Raw genomic sequence first — 19666 nt, forward strand, 5'->3', positions numbered from 1 at the left:
GCATCCCACCCAATTAGTATAGGAGACAGCATATCATGCTTGGAATGACACAGTCGACGACGATGCTATCAACTCCCATGACGGTCCCAACGGACTCCCAACGATTTCTCACCACAGCAATTCATGTGCCCACGACATCATAGCAAGAGAGGGAAGGAGACGACATCACCAGCAGTAGCAGCAGCAGCACAACAGCAGCATCAATGTCCAGCATCAACGGGCAGCCGACAGCCGACAGCAGACAGCAGACAGCAGCACTCGAATAGTACTATGCCACATGGTGGACAGTAGTATCAAAGCCCCCAAAGAGCCTTGATATCAGCAGCTTGTCTGAAGAAGCAGCTGGAGCACGAATTCAGTGCCAGCAGACTGAGCAATCCATCCATCTTCCAGCTTCCAGCTTCCAACCTTTATCCAGTTCCCATTGTCCATCATTTCCATCATTTCCATGGTCAGCAATTCACCATATTTGTTGGCATGTGTGCAGTGGTCAGTGTTATCAATCTCTCTTGTTGCCCACCTCTGACTTGTCCCAGCACTTCGAAAGAACTCCCCAGTCCTGAGAAATTGACTGTCACCAGCTGGCATCCCCCATGATCTGTCACAGAATGGAGCGTTGATTGTTTCATTAGTATCATATATTTACCTTGGTCTCTACCTTCTCTTCTCTTGTCGGAGCCTCTCTCTTCACAGCTTGAAACTGACTTGAGTTCTTCACAGAGTTACCCTCCGGTCCGAACAGTCTAGTGACAGCTCCGATGTCAAGCTGAGGTCACTGTCAATACATACGTCTTGACAGTGACTACAGCCGCCCATTAGCCCTCAGACCTTGTCCAAGAGAAGGGTCCTGGTGAAGACAGACAGGCAGACAGAGTGAAAGGGAGGAAAGAGAGGGAAGAGACGAAGGAAACAAAGGAAAGAGCGAAGAAGATGAAGTCGAGTCTGTGGGGATGAATGATCGACAGATCGACAGCTACTACTGCAACTAGCACAGCTTGGCTACCAGCTTTACTTGATATGGTTAGCGTGTTCTCTCGATGTCAAACAGCGGGATTTGTGATGGACTGGTCACGTGGAGGCATGGCTTCCGTTCATCAGACTGGCAAGGGAGAGAAGAGGGAATTATGTCGAACATAGAAGCAGTCTGATTAGAAACAATTCCACAGAGAAACTACAACAGAAGCATCGCAATTCACGGAGAGCCTTCAAGTACATATCAGCATATTCATTGTGTGATACTCAAGCCCCTACAGCTTAGTGAACGAGAGACGCGTCTCCCGAGGCCAGCTTACCTCGAGAGTCATCGAATCGATGAGGCGAGGCTCACGGGAAACAACCCGGCTGTCTTCACTCCCACCCTTGAAACACCATGCCTTCAATGGCTCCGTACAGAAATGACACCAACAGTGTTCTGCAGCAGGTAGGGACAGCGCCTGGACCATTCCTAAGGTAGAAACATCTACCTCTCTACTAAAGCTAATCGGGCCCTCAGATCGTCACGTCGTCGTCCGACGCGGACACGTTGGATCAACTAATCCCGTACATCAAAGACTACAGCTACGGCAACAAGACGTCGCATCTCCTGAGCCAACTATCGGACCTGGCGGCGGAGCGCGAAGCCGAGATCGAACGACAATGCAACACCAACCACCAAGAATTTGTGAAGTCGGTCAACCAGCTGCTACGGATCCGCGAGGGCACGGTGACGCTGACCAACGAGATCCTGGAGCTGAACCAGTCGATCCAAGCCAGCACCGAGCAGCTGGTGGAGCAGAAGAAAGCGCTCGTCGAGTCGCGCGGGGTGAGGCAGAACATCGACGACGCCAGCCATGCGTTGCAGGACTGTCTGGAGGTGCTCCGGCTCGCCAACCAGGTGCAAGAACTGCGCGACCAGAAGAAGCACTACGCGGCGCTGCGGGCGCTGGACGAACTGCAGAGCGTGCACCTGCAGAGCGTGACGCAGTACCAGTTGAGCGAACTGATCCAGAAATCCGTGCCGGCCACGCAAAAGGCCATCGCCGAGGCCGTCATGGCCGACCTGAACACGTGGCTGTTCCGCGTGCGCGAGATGTCGCAGTACCTGGGCGAGCTGTCGTTCTACCACACGGAGCTGCGCAAGCAGCGGCTCAAGGAGCGGGCCGAGAAGGATCCGTACCTGGCCAACTTCAAGCTCAACTCGGCCATCGAGCTGGTGGGCGACGAGCATGAAGAGTTCGACCTGCTCAAGAGCGAGGATCTCGAAGTCGACTTCTCGCCGCTGTTCGAGGCCCTGCACATCCACCGCTCGCTGGGCCAGATGGACAAGTTCAAGGCCGACTACACCACCAGCCGCCGCGCACAGCGCGACCTGCTCCTGCAGAACTCGATCTCGCTGGTCGACGAAGAGCTGGGCGACCTCCACACACTGCTGGAAGACATTGCGGGCTTCGCCATCATGGAGCGCGCGACCATGAAAAAAGTGCCCGACCTGCGGTCCACGACCGACGTCGAAGAACTGTGGGACTCGTTGTGCCAGACGGCCATCTCGCTCATGTCCAAGGCGCTGCTGGCGGTGGACAATGCCGAACACCTGCTGAAGATCAAGAACCTGATTTCGGTTTTCATCCAGACCATGAACACCTTCCACTTCAACACGGCGGCCATGTCGAACTTCGTGCTGGTGCTGTTCGACAAGTACGCCGAGCTGCTCAAGCAGCGGTTCAGCGAGGATTTCATCGAGATCGTCGGCACCGACGACTACATGCCCATGCCGATCCAGAACGCCGAGGAGTTTGAAAAGGTCGTCAACGTCTCATGGTACACGCCGGACCGCCCCGTGCACGAAATGACCTTCCCCACCGTCTTCCCCTTCTCGCAGATGTATCCGCTGTGCTGCATCGACATCCGCAACTTCGTCAACCAGTTCTACTTCTTCGCCGCCCAGGACGACAACAGCCCCAGCCCCCTGTCCGGCAAGATCGACGCCGAGCTGCTCACCTCGCTCGACGACCTCTTGACCACCAAAGTGTGCGCCAGCCTGGTCTCGAAGCTGTCGTCGCAGTATCTGGGCCAGATCGTGCAGATCCTGATCAACCTCTCGCACTTCACCACGGCCTGCCACGAGCTGGAGACCCTCCTTGCCACGGCGCGGTCGTCGTCGTCGCCATCGACCGACCCGGGCCCGGCCATCTCGTTGCGCGCCACCTCGCAGTTCTCGTTGCACCAGAAGACGGCCGAGAACCGCATCTTCGAGCTGGTCAACAGCAAGGTCACCGACCTGATCGAGACGGCCGAGTACGACTGGCTGAGCCGCGACCTGCCGGTCGAGCCGTCCAACTACATCCTGACGGTGACGCGGTATCTGTCCAACATCATCAACTCGGTGCTGCTGTCGCTGCCGTCGTCGCTGAAGGACCTGATGCTGTTCAACGCCGTCTCGCACACCGCCAGCTCCATCCTGGCCCTGCCGCTGTCGCCCAGCGTCGACCGCATCACCACCACCGCCATCGCCCAGCTGTCCATGGACATTGACCATTTCCGCAGCTACGTCGAGACCCTCCCCAACAATTCCATCCTGCTCGAGTCGCTGGATGAGCTGGTCCAGACCGTCGCCCTGATGGCCACCGACCAGCCCGACGAGTTTTATGATATCTCGCTGCGCAACAAGAAATACCGCAACGTCGACCCGCTCAAGGGGCCCCAGCTGCTCGAGAAGGTCGTCCATGTCAACGTCCATGTCCAGTCTCCCGTGTCCGGTAGTGGCCACGGCCACGATCGCGGCGGAAGCATGAATGGTGGTGGGGGAATGCAGAGTCCGAGTCTCAGTCATCATGGTAGCACCGGTGGGAGGACACCCAACACTTTTGCCGCGTTGCAGAATCGCTTTATGCATGGAGGAAGATGACCCTAGGCCTGCCATGCTTCCAGACCTGTCCTTGACAGTGTGCTGAGGAGGATGCGTAGGTATATGCGCAATGCGCAATGGAAGGCGGACTGTTTGGCCTTCAGATCATCGGTACAATTCCTCTGAGTGTTTGCTTCATCTGAGCGGGAGTCAAGCAATGCCTGGTTACCGGTCTGGGTTGGTCTACTAGTATTTTGAGAGTCGTGTAAATGTCCATCCCCCCGAGCAGCTATAAAAATCCTTTGCAAGATTGGGAAAGCCTTCCGCCAGCTCTATTAATTCGGAACTCCTTGTCATTTAACAGCATTGCATGACCTGGCCGTTGTCCTGTTATCCACGGTCAAGCAGTCAATAAGGGAAAAGGCCTTCACTAGCATGGATCAATATTATTGTTTTGCTGGATTTACAAGACCAAAGTACTCGAGTGCAAACGTCCCGCCTTCCTCATCGACCCATGGTATCAAATCATCAATCTTCAAAGCTTGTGCTCTTACAATATCCCACCCTGCTTCCGCTAAACTCCAGTAGGATGAAGGCCATCCAAACCCTCTTCGGCACTGCCTTTCACTACTCCTAGCCAGGCCCGTAGCCTTGCTCGTTGACTGGTTCGTTCCTGCCTGCGGTGCCAGGTCTTGGGCCGCCATACCCTTGGCTTGTTGGCCTCTGGCCGGCCAGGTTGGGATACATCTGTAGGCCGAGAAAGCAACAGTCAGCGAATCTTCTTCAAGTCATCCTCATGTCCAGCGTATACAGCGACACTCTTACCACACTGAAACATCAAGCAAGCAAGATCCTTCGCTGGGGGGAGGTGGGAAGGCGCTCGCTCATTGTGGATGTCCACCTACCTGTTGCGCACCGCCGCCACCAAATTGTCCCTGAGCATAAGGATTGTACATGTCGCCACCACCAAACATTTGCGGGGGCTGACCGTATCCTTGATTTGGATCTTGCTGACCATCGCCGCCCAAATGTCCCGGATACATCTGAGCTCGTCCGTACTGGGGGTCGGGTGGACCCATTGCGCCATGCTGTGCTAAGCCATAGTCGGGCGGTGGCATTTGCTGTTGTGGAGGCGGTTGCTGTTGTTGCGGGACTTGATTTGCAGCAGCTTGTCCGCTGGTATTCGGCCGCTTGGAGGTGCTGCCGGTTCCTTCTTCTCGAGGTACTATATCGATGAGAAAGTCGAACATATCGCTCTTGGCTAGCGCAGCGGCAATATCACTTCGCTGTAACGTCCTTCTCTTGTTGTCCTCGGCATGGATCCAGGCGCGCATCGTCAGTTCCGTGATAAAGATATCACATCCCTTCGCGAAGAGAATAGGTGCTTCGGCGGAGATCATCTTGACTTCGGGATCGGCCTTCATGACCTTCTTGATTCGAGCGAGAGGGAGTTGGTGGATCTTGAAATCATGGGTATCTGTTTCGAGATGGTTGATTGTCTGTTGCCAGTATGTCGCCAGGATCTCGCGAGACGGTCCGGTGAGGCCTTGGTTGATCTATTGATAATGAAGTTAGCTCACTCCGCGCCGATGGTCGGATCGTGTCAATGCTCACATTTGACCATAGCCCGGAATATAACTCGGTGTGAGGAACGTATCCTTGGGCTGACAGCTGTACTTGTGTCAGTCATATGCCCGAGAAATAGAATGATGTGCAATATGAGGTTTGGGAGCCATCTCTCCCCTGCTCATTGTCCTTGATCTAAGACGACCTGCTGAACGGCATCGACGAAGGGAAGAACGCGCACTTACAGCAGCGCTAGCTCCATAGTGTCCTCCTTGACCTGCACAATAGAGTTAGCGATGTTTAGACAGATGGGAATGTCGAGACACTGACTTATATCATATATGGGCGGCGCATTCTGTTGCTGCTGTTGCTGCTGCTTCTGATCCATGATTCTTGTGGAAGCCGAAAGGACCGGTCAAGAGAATTGTCCGAGCAAACTAGGCAATTGACTGAATCCGGACAGGACGTGCAGATGGTACTGAAGGCGCTGATATGCCCCGAGATGAGCAAGCGACGAGCACTTCGCGTTTCAGACGGCGGTGAAGAGGCTGGGAGCAGAACTATGATTCTTGCGCGCTCTCGTTCGCGTCTCGAGGAGATGGTTGTTGCGCTGGCCGAAATCAAGTCGAGGCCGATGTCAACGGAGCAGTCCAGATTACGACAATGACGTGCGCGCACGATGATAGAGTCGGAGTCGCGAACAGGATGTGATGATGGCAAACAGAAGTCGGTGAAGTGAAGTGGCTGGAGCTGTGACTTTATTAGGGTCGCGCTCGGTGCAGAGGGAACAGTGGGAAGAATGAAATCGGCGGGGTCGCCAGCTGTGCAGCGCAGCGCAGTTCCAACTTCTACCTACTAGTAGTACTGGTAGTTGTCCACGGTCAGTCATCGCCAAATCGCTACTCTACGACGAACAAAGAATCTATGTCTACTTCCTCCCTCCTTCACGGTCTACGGTGCCTTGCGACAGCTCCACCTCCACCTAAGTTGCGATGTCAACAATGGCCTCCAATCGGACTATGTAGACAACAATTAGCGTTCCAGGGCGACCAGTTGGTGGCCGCTCTTGATCGCAACCATTCTGCCTATCAGAATGATGGGAACCAGCCCGACCCAGTCAGCCTCACTCTCAAATCCAGGAACATAAAAGTCCGACAGGAGAGTGGTGGCTGTCTGCTTCTTGTTGAAACAACCCCTGCCCAGATCCGACGCGGAGTCAAGAGTAGGTCCAACCGATATCATCGGGGGGTCAAGAAACGTGATGCGTACAAGGCTGGAGATGACTCGCATCTCCTACGCTTTATGCGATTTGGATACGTGCCTGAGGATCAAAGAAGATCATGACGGTGTGAATCTGTAGTCGATCGAGACAACAATGCAGGGCCGCAGGAGGTCGGAATCGCCTCACCGAGACAGCATGAACAAGGCTGGCCGTCGACCATGAGGATGGAAGCATCGCCCTGCGGTTGGGTATCAATGCAGATGCAGCGGGAGAGCGAGCCTCGTAAGGGCGTTATACAGAATAGACTCGGGGAGAGACACTGGCATGCCAGCTCAACAGCCTGAGGCTGGGAGGGCGGAACGCCGGGGCTCTTACTCGGTGCCCAGATTTTCACCGCTCGGCATACTTGCCCTTTCAGAATTATCAACGGACTCGAGTGTCAAATTTCTTGCCTCCAACTTGGACTTGAACCCGCAGTATCTGGTTTGCACTTTACTTGCCCTGCCATGATCCTCTAGCGAGCCGCTATGAGCGAAATCTTGACAGATGAGCAGATCGACCAGCTTTTGGTCGAGGCAGAGGCCCGTCTGCGCGAGAAAGCAGGTCTTTCTTTGACCGCGTCAGGCGCAGACGAAATCAGTCTTGTCACCGCCGAGGTCAAGGCTAAGCAGAGGAAGCCGTATGCAAACCCCTTGATCACTACTTGATATTCAACTAACTCGCTACGCAGTCTGCCAAAATTACGGCATGGCCTTGGCCAACAGACCTACATCAAGGACAGCCAGGGAGTCGCCCTGACTAAACCTCAAGCGACGATTCCCAAGGAACAACGCAAGCTTGCGGACGGATTGAGGGCTGTCGAAGTGGCTGAGAAGACCAAGAAAATTGTATGTCTCCTTCTGCTGTCTTTCACCCGGGCTCCCTTTGATATGAGGAAAATTATCCCATTTTCATTCTTGACGCAGATCAGCAGTCCATTTTGGCCTGCCCTGCATCCATGAGAGTTCATATTCATAGTTACTCTGATCTTTGCTCAACACACTCATGTTTGCACAAAGAAATCGTGTGGACCATGACTGACCAAATCAGAATGACCAACTCTCTGCCGGCCCCGAATGGTTTGATTTGCCCAAGACCAATCTTACTCCTCAGTTGAAACGCGACCTTCAACTCATCCAAATGCGATCGGTTCTCGACCCTCACCGACATTACAAGAAGAACAACCGGAAAGGGAAGGTTCCAACCTTCTCGCAAACTGGAACTGTCATTGAAGGTCCCACCGAGTTCTTCAGCTCGCGAATCAACAAGAAGGATCGTCATAAGAACTTCGTCGAGGAAGCCATGGCTGCTGAGCAAGAGAACGGCCGGTTCAAGAGGAAGTACAGTGAGATCCAAGAAGCAAAGACTAGTGGTAAGAAGACGCACTATAAGAAACTCATGGCCAAAAGGAAGAAGAGACCTTGAAGCACAAAATCAGAGATCCCAATAGGGGGTCATGGTTTCAAACCTGACTTTTGTGCTGAGTTCACTCGCTGTGGACGAATGCCACTCTCAAGAGACCAGCTGTGGCCCTTGGGCCTGAGATTGGGCTGAGAAGCCAATCGGAACTGATATCAGCTGAGATGGGCGGCCGGCATACCTCTCTGCTCCGCTGGATTAGGACAGATCTAGTCGCCACCTGAAAGAAGGCCTGCGTCCCGTCGAGGGTCCAGAAGTTCTGTCCAGACAGCGTCCCATCATGTTATGGGGCATGCAATGCTTTGCTCGTGCGACATGCAATGGAAGTCCAGTCGGCCCCCTGGGATGGGATCAGCTAATTGGTGAGAGTGGTCTTGAGGGGTTCATGGAGACGGTGTTCAAGATCCTCGGGCAGAAAGCCTGATGGAGTGGCCTTGATGGAGAGGGTGTCAAGCAGCAACAGGACAGCGTGCTCTCGCATTGCAGGCTCTGTCAATTGTCAATAAGCGTGGACATTCGGGGCGGACCAAACACGCCCAAGAGTGCAGCGCATACTAGGGAATAGCAGTCACGATTTTAACATCTTGATGGATGAATCCCTAACTATGATGATCGATCATTGTCGCTTATCTTGACTCCCACCCTTGTATCTGATCTGAATCGAGCCGCGTATTCCTCCAACCAACACACCACACTGCTGTTGCCAAAGCATTCAGGATGTTCGCTTGAAAACGCTAGACTGTGTATCACGAGCTCGAAGTGGAATCTGCCTTTTTGACCCCACGGAAACTCCCTTGTCTTTTGGCGCCACGATCCCCACGAAGTACCCAACCTGTCAATCTGTCACGGTGACCCTGAATGACGAACGTACGGGACAAACGGGACAACGAACCCACTGTACGACGACAATGTCCCTGAAAATCCCCAGCTCGCTGCGAATGAAATGTGACGAGAAGAAGGCGGGTTTCAGATACGTGGATACCTTGAAAGATGTATGGAAAAGTGATCACGAGTTCTGCAGGACCCAGGAGGCCTGTGGTCTAGCAAAACATAACCTCTCCGTCAATGGTTATCCAGCTGAATCAATACGAATCATCGGCCGTCTCGTCATGATGATCTCGGTCGTTGACTCCAGTGTCCTGGTGTGGAGAACCCATACGGCCAGCGTATGTGAGACATGCCATCATACACAATTACCGACGCAAGACACACCATCTTCGAGGAATGTCGGTTTCACTTGGTCACTTTCGGCTTGGAGAAGTCAAGATCATTGCCACCACCGGCCCGAAAGATTCAGAAGCCTTGTTTGGGGCCCATCCTACAACGTGTAAGGCTCAGCAGCTGGCCTGACCAAGAATGCTCCGGAATGCTCAGGGCCGCTCCGGTGTTGCGGACAGTTGAGGTCTCTCCGCCCCAATCGTATGATGTTCGGGCCTATGGCACGCAGACTGCCAGTGGTCAGTAGTAACAGGAAGCCTGCGCCTTGACTTCGCCCCCATTGGCATGATATCTTTAGCTGGCGCCACAACATCAAACCCCAGACTGTCTACTAAGCTCTTTCAGTCACAGCCTGGCTACAGACCAGCCTAACTGGGCCAACTTGGCTACAATCCCAGGTTTGTTTGAAGGTGGCCCCAACCACCGACCAAGTGACATGGCACCGTCTGTTTCGAAGTCGGATGCAGCTCCATCATACTCTCGACTTGCCAGATGGCCTCGGACCTGATCTCAACCCTGATCGTTGCCTTCTTCTTCAGAAATATCACTCTGCAATGCATTCGAGGGTTGAGTCCTCGTTGACAACCGATACAACAAGAAATCCACACATCCTGATTGGAGAGGCATTCTGAAGCCCATTGCTTTGAGGGACTCCATATTTGACTTGACCATGACTTCGATTCTGCGACTGAGTAAGGACCGCTCTTCCTTCCTCTTCAGACGGCAAAATCAGGACAACCAAGTTGGCAGCTCTTTCGAAAGCCTTGAGCACCGCCTGCCTGATATTTCTCTTGTCGACACTCGTTCTTTTGAGGATCTCTTCGATCAATTCAAGGGCCAGGAGTCTCTAGAGGACTGCTCCGATGCTCAACCACAGCTGGAATCCGAGAAGGCTTCCGGGAAAGGTCTGGGTCAAGCCAATGTCAACATCAACAGGACTGATTCGAGAACGTCGTCTTCCTACTCGCAACCAAGCCAGAGAGAAAGTGATTACTCCCCGATTGTCACCAGGCATTCATCCAGCTCCAGCTACACCCAGGAGCCTCCGTTCGCCATTTCGAAATCTGTAACTGACCAAGGCCCTGCACGGCCAGTGCTTGCCGGCATTGATGGATCTTATCCCCGAGCTCATGGCTCCCGTACCACAACCAATTCTTCATCACTCATTGTCTCTTCGACGCCGCCAAACCTCGACAAGCCGCTTCCACCGGGTCCATCTGGAGGCCAGAAGGCTTCAACGTCGGCACCTACTCTGCCCTCTCGTCAAACCGCCGCAGAGCTTCCATCGGAGCCTATTATACCGCCTCAGACTCAGTCCGAGCCGAATATCACTCATCGAGCACCCTCCCGATCAGATGGAATCGCAACATCAGACCAGGTATTTCAAGTTGCGGTCATATCAGACCTTCTATCGTCGTCAACCAACCCAGTGCCGGCTGTGGGATTAGGAAATGCACCCTCGACCAGCCACCGAAGGCATCAGTCAGCCTCGGAGACTGCTTATCAGCAGAGCATGACATTCAAGGACGATCATGCCAGGCGAAAAAGTGCAGATTTGTCACTGCTTGCCTCGAAAGTAGAAGGTTCCACGCGTCTGGCAAAGTCCCGATCAAAGCAGCTCTATAGGCCGATCACTGCAGCAACTGCGGAACGAGTAATTTACAGGGTCATGTGCAATCTGCAGAGTATCGAGGACTTGCTAGCAACTGCTATGGTCAGCAAAGGCTTCTTGAGGACGTTCCAACGCAACCAATCGAACCTTGTCAGTCACCTACTGTTCAAGACGTCCAGGCCTGCCTGGGAATTCCGGCGAAGCATGCTCGCTCTACAAGGGTCGAAGGACTTTGTCTTGAAAGACTTCCGACGCGACTGTGCACGCCTTACCGCTCTCAAAGCTCACATTGCAGCTCATTGCAGGTCCAGCTGTAAACCAAGTACGCTTGCTGGCCTTCTTGGAGAAGATACAGAACGCCAGGCAGAGGTTGACCATGCGTTGTGGCGCATATGTACCTTTTCCACCCTTTTCGGAAACACCGTGGGACAATCTGGAGCTTCCAGCACAGAAACCGACTGGCTCAATGGCGGCAGAGCACCGAACAATAAGCGACTAGGCGCAGGGTTTTCCATCGGCAACGGACCAGGCCTTAGCATCCCAGAGCTCGAGAACATGAAGGAATTGTGGCAAAGCTTACAGGTCATTGTCTCTGGCTTCCACGGCAGGGAAGAAGAGGCTAAGCAGTTTGGAGTGTTTGATAATTGGCATCCAGAGGGCACCGTCTCGGAGAGTCAACATCTTGCCGAGTGGATTTCCTATCTGCTGGCTCTCGGACCGCAAACCGTCCTTTCAGTGTCTTCGTGTTCGTTTGAACGAGCGAGGACGCTGGGCCTGACGACGTGGGCTGCACCCCCAACAGGCAAAAGCCGGTGCTCGTTCCTAGTAGCCGCCATGACACAAGTATACCAGGAGAGAGTGCTTGAAGAGGCTACGCTAAAGACGACTCGATTTTCGGTTTCTCGAGCCCCTATTCACCGCCCTACCAGATCGGTCGAAGAGCGACAGCTGCCTTTTCCCCCGTCCAGTAGACCAGCCACCTCCAAAACACAACCTCTCAGAATCGACACGTCTAACACTAAACGACGCCCGGCGTCTGTTGACGAAGCTGGGAACTCCAGACTTGAGATACGGCCCGACTGCGATCCAGATCATCTTGAAGGCCACACTTCGGGCATCTTCCCTGCCTCACCCACGGCAGATCCGACGTTGTTCTATGCCTTGAATATGACCTCGACAGCGAGCACGAAACTGGGGGCAACGCTCTTTCCGATGGACTACGCCAGACCGACTCCGCGAGTACCTTTCCCCGCTCCTGAACGACCAGCAGTGAAGAGCAGTGGAGTGATAGATCCCGTTGACAAAGCCATGACATTCCTGGTCCAAGAAATGGGGTTCCAGGAGTCGAGAGCCAGGAAGGCGCTTGCTATGTGTGACACTGGGTCTGGACTTGACTTGCAAAAGGCCGTCGAGTTGTTGGCAGTTGACTCGAAGGACTCCAGACAGCAGTTTTCGGCGCCGGTCGAACTACCTACATCTGTTGAGATGCCTGGACCGCCGAGCAAGCTCAAACAGCAGCATCTCTCCTCTTTTTGCGACGGCCAGTGCAAACGGACCGGCACTATCGTCCATTCGCGTAGCCGGTCCGCTGGCGCCATCACGGAGGTTTCCATCAGTCCTGTATCCGCAGCTGACGGGAGTGAATGGCAAGATACAATCTCCCCTCTGGCCGCTTCGCCCATGTCAGCCACCCGAGCTCGGACACCGATGCGTCGCGGACCAAGCCGGTCGACTAGGACATGGAAAGTGCTCGGCATGGATACCATGCTGAAACGGAAGACCTCTCTCTCTGTGCTGGGGATAGACGAGTATCAGGCCAAGGTCGAACGAAAGAGGAGCATGCGCGCGGTGAACGGGACATCGGATCCTGGGGTCAAAGATGGCTTGAGCAAGAATCTGCTCGGTTTAGGTCTGGCCGTGGGGAGCGGCGCAGGAGCCAAGGCTTCTGGAGAGCAAGTCGAACATGTTCGGGAGAAAAACAGGCACAAGAAAGAGAAGAGCAGCGCCAGTCGTATGGCCAGGTACGCATGAGTCGAGGATACTCGGACAGGAATGTGAAGACATCCAATTGTCACCGTCACCAGCAACAAACCACGAGCCACGAACCACGACCTGACGAAGGAAAGGGACCATGATGCCCTTGAGCATTTGCAGCGGCGCAATCTTTGTGTTTTGTGTTTATTGGAAACTGCGTCTCAGCGTCAGAAGTGTGTTTGTGTGACCTATTCTGGGCTCCGGTTCCGTTCTTGGGCGCGCAGCGCACGAATTCTGCTCCAGGCTGAGGCACGCATACATACGAACCTGAAGTCTGGCGAATGGGTACAATTGATGGGACGAAAGCAAAGCAAAGCCAGCTGGAAAGTGAAAGCGGAAAGAAACAAAACCTCAGCATCGGCGGCAGTGCAATCGATCCGACCCATCTACGACTCAATCAATCATTGTTGAACTGCGACGACCGACGACCCAACGACCGACGACCTAATGACCCGACGATCCAATGACCTGCAAATGTACATGCATACATACAGACATACAGACAGACATGCATACATACCCTTCACGGACCATGACACCATATCTATGACAGCGACTCACACTGACATTCATCCATCCATCCATCCACATCTCTCCCCTGTATATAGGTTTAGTATAGCATAGCTAACAGAGAAACCCGCCGAGCAACACATATACATATATACGATATACCTACCTACCATCCACCGAATCCTCGAACCTGATCGGATTTCGGATTCTGCATTTGGAGGTGTGAGAAGGAATAACCATCACATCCATTTATTGACGCATATTGGATATTGGGTATGGATATGGATATGGATACGAAACCAGGAATCAGGAACCAGGAATACCCTACTACTAGCATTGAGATATTTACGAGATACATGGCAGGCACTTCACGTCGTTGACCTCTTCTTTCCCCCTCCGTCGGGAATTCCATCTCATATTTCGGTCTGTCTTCCTGTATGATAGATCCCGAAACCCGGGACATCAGATTACCTACAGCTACAACGAGATGCGACGATATGACGCTGCCTCCCGAAGAACAAAGAGTTGTGGATAGCCATGGCTGCACAGGTCTGCAATGTTCGAAACGAAAAGGGCACTGTTGCAGAATGAGAGAAGGAATAGCTTGGTAGTCTCGTATTCTGACCATTTCCCATCCGATGGTTTCCGTGCCACCAAAAGTATGGGCCCTGTTGTCTGAATATGAATATGTGCTCTTCACTGACAGCCCTGGCACTAACCCCTTGAGATGGAGACGTCCCCGCTCCCCATCATAGCATGCCATGTTTTGTTTTGTTTTGTTTGCCCTTGTCTCCTTTCAACATGACCTTGTCTCTAATCCAGCGCCGCAAATAGACTGAGATAGATCCCCCAGAACAGACCGACGACACTCGCCACAATGACCCGCCTATCGACAGGGACGAGGGTGAAGTTAATCAGTGCGACCGCAGGCCACAGTTTCCAGCTGTTGATCATGAGAGGTACTACGTCCTAGAAGAGGAAGAAAGGTCAGTCAGGATGTGAATGTTATACTCCAGTCTTGGGGAATTCGCACCCGCACACATATAGAGCTTCCAGTGGATGATCGGCGGCCGGATTGTAGGGTAGAGCCATATCAAACCATACTAAACCAACCCCTTCCAATCATGTATGCAGATACGATACCAGTGAGAACAGGCAGAACATAAGAGGCATATTGCTATTGCTTCCAGGAGTGTAGACTCGCAAAACAAGGATCGAAGAGGAAGGTAATGAGGCGTAGATTGGAACATGACACATGAACAAGAAACAAGAGACAAAGTACCAGGAGTGTGTGTGAAAACATCAAGTATGAGGAGTATGTGGAACCAAGTACCATGAGTGTATGGAATCATCAAGTACGAGGAGTGTGCGAAAACATCAAGTCTTAAGAGTGTGGAAAACGAATCAAACATACCCTTTCAACATCTCTCTGCACCCCTTTCCAATTCTTACCCTTGAACGCAGCCATAGCAGCCACAAAGGCCACGGTATTCACAAACGCCCCGAGCGTCTGGTCAAACAGAAACTTGCGCGCCGTGTTGGCCTTGTTGAGCGTCCTCTCGCCGTCACCATGACTGGTAGAGACGACAGTATATCCCGGGAATTGGGTCTCGAGGAACTCCTGCCACAGGATATTCGGCGGACAGGAGATGAGACTGAACAGGACGAATTGGAGAAGAGAGCGGACGTTGAGGGCGAATGGTTTCTAGAGAAGCAGAAGGAATGGTCAATTAATGATCTTGTTGGATACATCGTACTGTCGAAAGCCAAATATGACGAAAACAAAACATGAGACAAACCTCTTCTCGATATGCTTTGATGTATTGGGCCATGACATTCGACATGCCGCTCAGCGCGGCGGCTTGAAGAGTTGTGTTGAGTAAGTGTATAGGCATTGTGGTTGTGTGGAAGCGGACGTGGAAGTGGACGTGGAATAGACACGGCTGAGAGATGGATGTGATGTTCCTGGATCGTTGAACTCTGAAGTCGCTTCATACACTGCCAGTGCCAGGGTGGCTCTTCGAATATTTGTCCACGTTGCTCGAGTGTAACAGTAACAGTAGCAGGTCGCTCAAGGTGCCGGCTTGTTCACCGACCCGACTGAGAATGATGCATGATGTTCAAGTGTTCACGGCTGGCTTGTCTGTGGTTATGTATGTTTCACTTCTTCTTTGTATGATTCCTGTCTTATGTTGTGTATGTATGCTTCACTTCTTCTTTGTATGATTCCTCTCTTATGCGTCGTTTCATTCACACGACTTATGACGGAATTGATCTCGACTTCAATCCCAATTTCAGCTTGATTGAATGGAAGATAAAAGGGATAGATTGATCGAGGAGGAGAGGCTGCGGCTGCGGCTGACAGAAGATAGGAGATCAAGGACGAGTACCGAGAGACGGGCGGCTGTGAGGCGGTGTGACGGCATACAGGGATTGACCACGGCGAAGAAGAAGGGGAGTCTGGAGTCGGTTCACCAGGAGCAAGTCCTAGTCCTAGTTCGTCCTATGTAGATGAGCAGGGTATCGATTAGTAGGTAGATACCTACCTTTCAGAGGAGGAGACAGAGATAAAGATGTATACGAGAGAGAGCGCGAGAGAGAGCCGTTGCGCAGTCTGGTCTGTTTGAGAGATAGTAGAGAGTCGAGAGTAGAGAGTCGAGAGTAGAGAGTCGAGAGATACCCGTTTGGAGTAGATAGTAAATACCCCGGATTTCTCAACTTGACAGCTGTCGGTCTGTCTTTGATTGATCGGTCATTTCCGTGGACTCCATTCATTCATTCATCCATTCATTGTTCGTCCGGCGATGTTAATCTTGTATACACGAAGCAACCTAGCGATTTCTAGTCCCTTCGTATTGATACCAGTCACCCACGCCATGGACTGCTGTGAGATATACGGCGACAAAACCCTTCTCCTAGCACGACCTAACATGTTCAATCCAGACCTTCCTTGCCTCATCGACCCCCTCAACCTCCAGTCCATGGTCGTACGATAGCCCCAAACTGCCGTCAATCAACGCCAATCCCAATTCCCAGATCACCCATAAACATAAGCACCACCGCTCCGATCATCTCATCCCATCTCATCTCAACATGTCATCATTTGGCTTCAATCCTTCAACCCACTTGCCCTAGGCTTCGAAGCATCATCTTCCTCGCCATCCACGGTGATGATTTTGCGACTCAGCAACAGCCGGACTTCGGGTGTGATGACTTGTTCCTTTTCCTTTTCCTTTTCCTTCTCCACTTCCTTGGCTTTTCCTTTCGGCCCTTGTTTGCCTTGTGCTTGACGGGGCCGGGCAGGGAGAGCTTGCCGTTGAGAAGCCGACGCACCTGCGGCTGTCGATGGTACTGTGTCTGTACCTGTGGCCGCGGCGGATGTCGGAGAATCCTGACTCTTGCCCTCAGCACCGTCAACCGGTTTTCTCTGTCTCACGTCCCCCCCGCTCGGAGCGGGAAAGCTGTTCTTCCGGTCCACCGCTTCCACGGTCTTCTCGAATCGTTTGAACAGCCGTTCTGCTCGGACGAGAATCTCCTGTAGTTCAATCGTGCCAGACAATTCATTGATGTACTTCAAGATCTCATCGAAGTGGCGAAGATGGTCCATAATCACGTCGCGATGCTTCTCGAGAATCGCGACGGCAATGAACAGGTGAAATTGAGAGCTGTAGTAGTCGGTCCACAGAGCTTCCCATAACCTCAGGGTGTCGCTCCACTCGAACTCGCGCTTATACCAGACCAATAGCATACGGAAGAAGAAGAAAAAGTTCGTCGAGTCGGCGGCTTGCAGGTGGAGATAGAGCTTCGGGTCAAGGATTTGCACCAACTGATCCAGGGTGCTGAGTTGAGCCCGCATGCCCACCTGTGAGCGCACGAAGTTGCGGGACATGCGCCGCATGAACTCCACAAATGCCCAAAAGGCAACCGCGTCGTCTTGGAAGACGGCGTAGAGAGGAGAGAGGAGGTCGGACATGCCCTGGACATAGCCTAGATTGAGAGGATGGGGGTTGCGAGTTTGATAATGAGATGCATTGCTGGAGGAGGGAGGCGTGTCGTATTCCAGATATGTCAGGAGCATGTCTTTCAACTGCTCCAGGTGTACATTCGTGCCAGGACCATCCGGGTTGAAGAATGGCGAGGTCGGATCCGGGTGAGGGATGTCTTCGCCAGCAAACAAAGGAATGTGTCGATCCGTCCGATGCACGTCTTTTTCTACATGTCGAATCGCCAGGTCAGCCATGTTTGTGAGTTGGGAACACAATGAGGGAATCTTGTTCCGGGGAAGACTTACCGATTCGGTTCTTCTGTTCTTTCCACCACTCCTCTTGTTCCGGCGTCGACTCTCCTTCGACCATCCTGTCCCACCATGCTCCTTTTAGCTGAATATATTCATCTCTCTTGCTGTTCATGTAGGCGAGTCGTTCTTCCTCGGTGCTGTCCCAGTCATACACGCCCAACAAGAACGGCCAGGCTTCCTTCCTCACTCCATCTTCCGGATCAAGGCCGCCGTGGAATATTCGCTCCTTGACCTCATCCACGGTCACCTGCAATTTACCCGAGGAGTCGAAGAAAGACTCCCATTCTTTCAAGTCCACCGGCCTCCTCCTGCTGTCGCTCAGCGTCATCTTCCCAGACTCCATGTCGAGAATCTCAAAGTCGCCCACGCTTGTCTCCTCCGACTCCAACACGTCTCTAGCCGTCCACATCCGCTGCCTCTTCTCTCGTTCACTCTGCTCGGCTATAGTCATGGCCCATCTCGCCAGGTATAGTTTGGCACTGTCGAACTCATCCTGGAGGGTCTGGATTTCGGGGTTTTGGATGAGGCGCCGGACTTGAGGAGGGATGTTCTTGTTGTTAACAAGGTCCTCGGCAGTCCGCCGCGTAAAGGTGGTGACTTTGGACAACTGCTCGAGGATCTTCCACCTCGTCTCCTTCAGAGCCTTGGTGAGCGGATCCATACCCGGTCCCGCTGGGGGTTTTTGTTTGGGTTTCTTCGAATCGGAACCAGCAGCTTTCTGTCTGCCTTGGGCTTCCATCGAACCTCGGCCTTGCCCAAACCCGAGACGATCCTCCTCAGATGGGTCGATCAGATAGATGGACGGCTCCGCGGTGCTTCGCTCTACGGTAACATATCTCTTGAGCCACCGGATCACCTCGTCCCCGCCCCAGAACAAATCTCCCGTCTCACCGAAAGGGTCGAAAGACTCCCGAGTCCGTCTCTTTTTTTGTAGGATCGTGCTTTCACACTCAGAATCGTGGAAGAAGAGAGCGGGTAAACTCGACCCGGCACGGGTGTTGATGACTATGCTGCCGTACCACCAGCCCAGACTCGGAGGACGAACGTGGATGGAGTAGATGCTGGACAAGGGTAGGGAGAAAGCGTACGGGCCGACGGGCGATTCGTCAAAGGAGGTCGCAAGAGGGAGCGGAGGGACAAGGTAACTCTGTTTGGGCGGTGACTGGCCGTCCTTCAAGTCCACTCTGACATAGGTGCTGAGGTCGTCCTGCGTCAGAGAGGACTCGGGCACCCATGCGAGCAGGTACGACGAGGCATTGGTTTGCTTCCCAGACGAGTCTCCCGAAGAGTCGGGTCGGTCATCGGCAGACAATGGGGAGGATTTCTGTTGCACCAAAGCGATAAAACCTGGGATGTTGTCTTTGGCGGACGGTGTGGGATGGACATAGACCTTGCTCTTGGAGTAGAGTAATTTGACCCCTCTGGTGGCAGAATTGTGTGTAATGGTGTTATAACCGCCCTCTTCGTCGTCGGAGAGGTCGTAAAAGGATGCGGAGGGAGAGGGAGGGTTTGGTTTGGACGAGGACTCCTGCTGGGAAGTCATTGTTGCGGCGTGTGAGGTGTGATGTATGATGGGTGATGGTTTTAATGGGATGAACTCAGCATGATCGTGAGAGTATTGGAGTAGTAGCAGATGGCCTCAATGCCATCTTTCAGAGTTAGACTGACAAGAGAGACGCGATCATGTGGCGAGTGTCGTGGAGATGAATTCCTGATGCCTGGTGTCGATGGTGTTGATGGACATTGCACTCACTGTCCCGCTGTCCCGCTGCCTGTTTGACAAGTGACAGGTGTGACGTCGACTACAGTGTACTAGTAGTAGGAGTAATCATATTCACGAGGGGCAATACTTTATACTTACTGAGGTATTTAGGTAGGTTTATATTATATCCTGATACTGTGATCATAAGTGTCCTGGATCATCAT

The 19666-nt window shown here is 52.9% G+C and overlaps 6 protein-coding genes across 6 annotated transcripts; 3 read left to right on the plus strand and 3 right to left on the minus strand.

The window, feature by feature from the left end:
* Positions 1 to 1369: 1369 nt before the first annotated feature.
* Positions 1370 to 3883, plus strand: A1O1_08426 (uncharacterized protein; the record flags this gene model as incomplete). The annotated part of the gene is made up of 2 exons (XM_007729288.1): positions 1370 to 1420; positions 1493 to 3883. The coding sequence occupies 2 exons, from the start codon at positions 1370 to 1372 to the stop codon at positions 3881 to 3883; spliced, it is 2442 nt and encodes an 813-aa protein (XP_007727478.1).
* Positions 3884 to 4707: 824 nt separating this feature from the next.
* A1O1_08427 (uncharacterized protein) lies at positions 4708 to 5777 on the minus strand (the record flags this gene model as incomplete). The annotated part of the gene is made up of 4 exons (XM_007729289.1): positions 4708 to 5379; positions 5438 to 5494; positions 5635 to 5666; positions 5720 to 5777. 4 exons carry the CDS (start codon positions 5775 to 5777, stop codon positions 4708 to 4710), a joined length of 819 nt encoding a protein of 272 aa, XP_007727479.1.
* A 1361-nt stretch (positions 5778 to 7138) lies between these two features.
* A1O1_08428 (uncharacterized protein) lies at positions 7139 to 8075 on the plus strand (the record flags this gene model as incomplete). Its single annotated transcript, XM_007729290.1, has 3 exons — positions 7139 to 7290; positions 7342 to 7498; positions 7701 to 8075. 3 exons carry the CDS (start codon positions 7139 to 7141, stop codon positions 8073 to 8075), a joined length of 684 nt encoding a protein of 227 aa, XP_007727480.1.
* Positions 8076 to 9957: 1882 nt separating this feature from the next.
* Positions 9958 to 12930, plus strand: A1O1_08429 (uncharacterized protein; the record flags this gene model as incomplete). The annotated part of the gene is made up of 1 exon (XM_007729291.1): positions 9958 to 12930. One exon carries the CDS (start codon positions 9958 to 9960, stop codon positions 12928 to 12930), a length of 2973 nt encoding a protein of 990 aa, XP_007727481.1.
* Positions 12931 to 14256: 1326 nt separating this feature from the next.
* A1O1_08430 (uncharacterized protein) lies at positions 14257 to 15338 on the minus strand (the record flags this gene model as incomplete). Its single annotated transcript, XM_007729292.1, has 3 exons — positions 14257 to 14412; positions 14858 to 15148; positions 15243 to 15338. 3 exons carry the CDS (start codon positions 15336 to 15338, stop codon positions 14257 to 14259), a joined length of 543 nt encoding a protein of 180 aa, XP_007727482.1.
* Positions 15339 to 16552: 1214 nt separating this feature from the next.
* A1O1_08431 (uncharacterized protein) lies at positions 16553 to 19283 on the minus strand (the record flags this gene model as incomplete). Its single annotated transcript, XM_007729293.1, has 2 exons — positions 16553 to 17655; positions 17735 to 19283. 2 exons carry the CDS (start codon positions 19281 to 19283, stop codon positions 16553 to 16555), a joined length of 2652 nt encoding a protein of 883 aa, XP_007727483.1.
* Between the last annotated feature and the right edge of the window lie 383 nt (positions 19284 to 19666).

The sequence above is a fragment of the Capronia coronata genome (assembly GCF_000585585.1).
Source record: "Capronia coronata CBS 617.96 chromosome Unknown acBCG-supercont1.8, whole genome shotgun sequence".
Lineage (NCBI taxonomy): Eukaryota > Fungi > Ascomycota > Eurotiomycetes > Chaetothyriales > Herpotrichiellaceae > Capronia > Capronia coronata.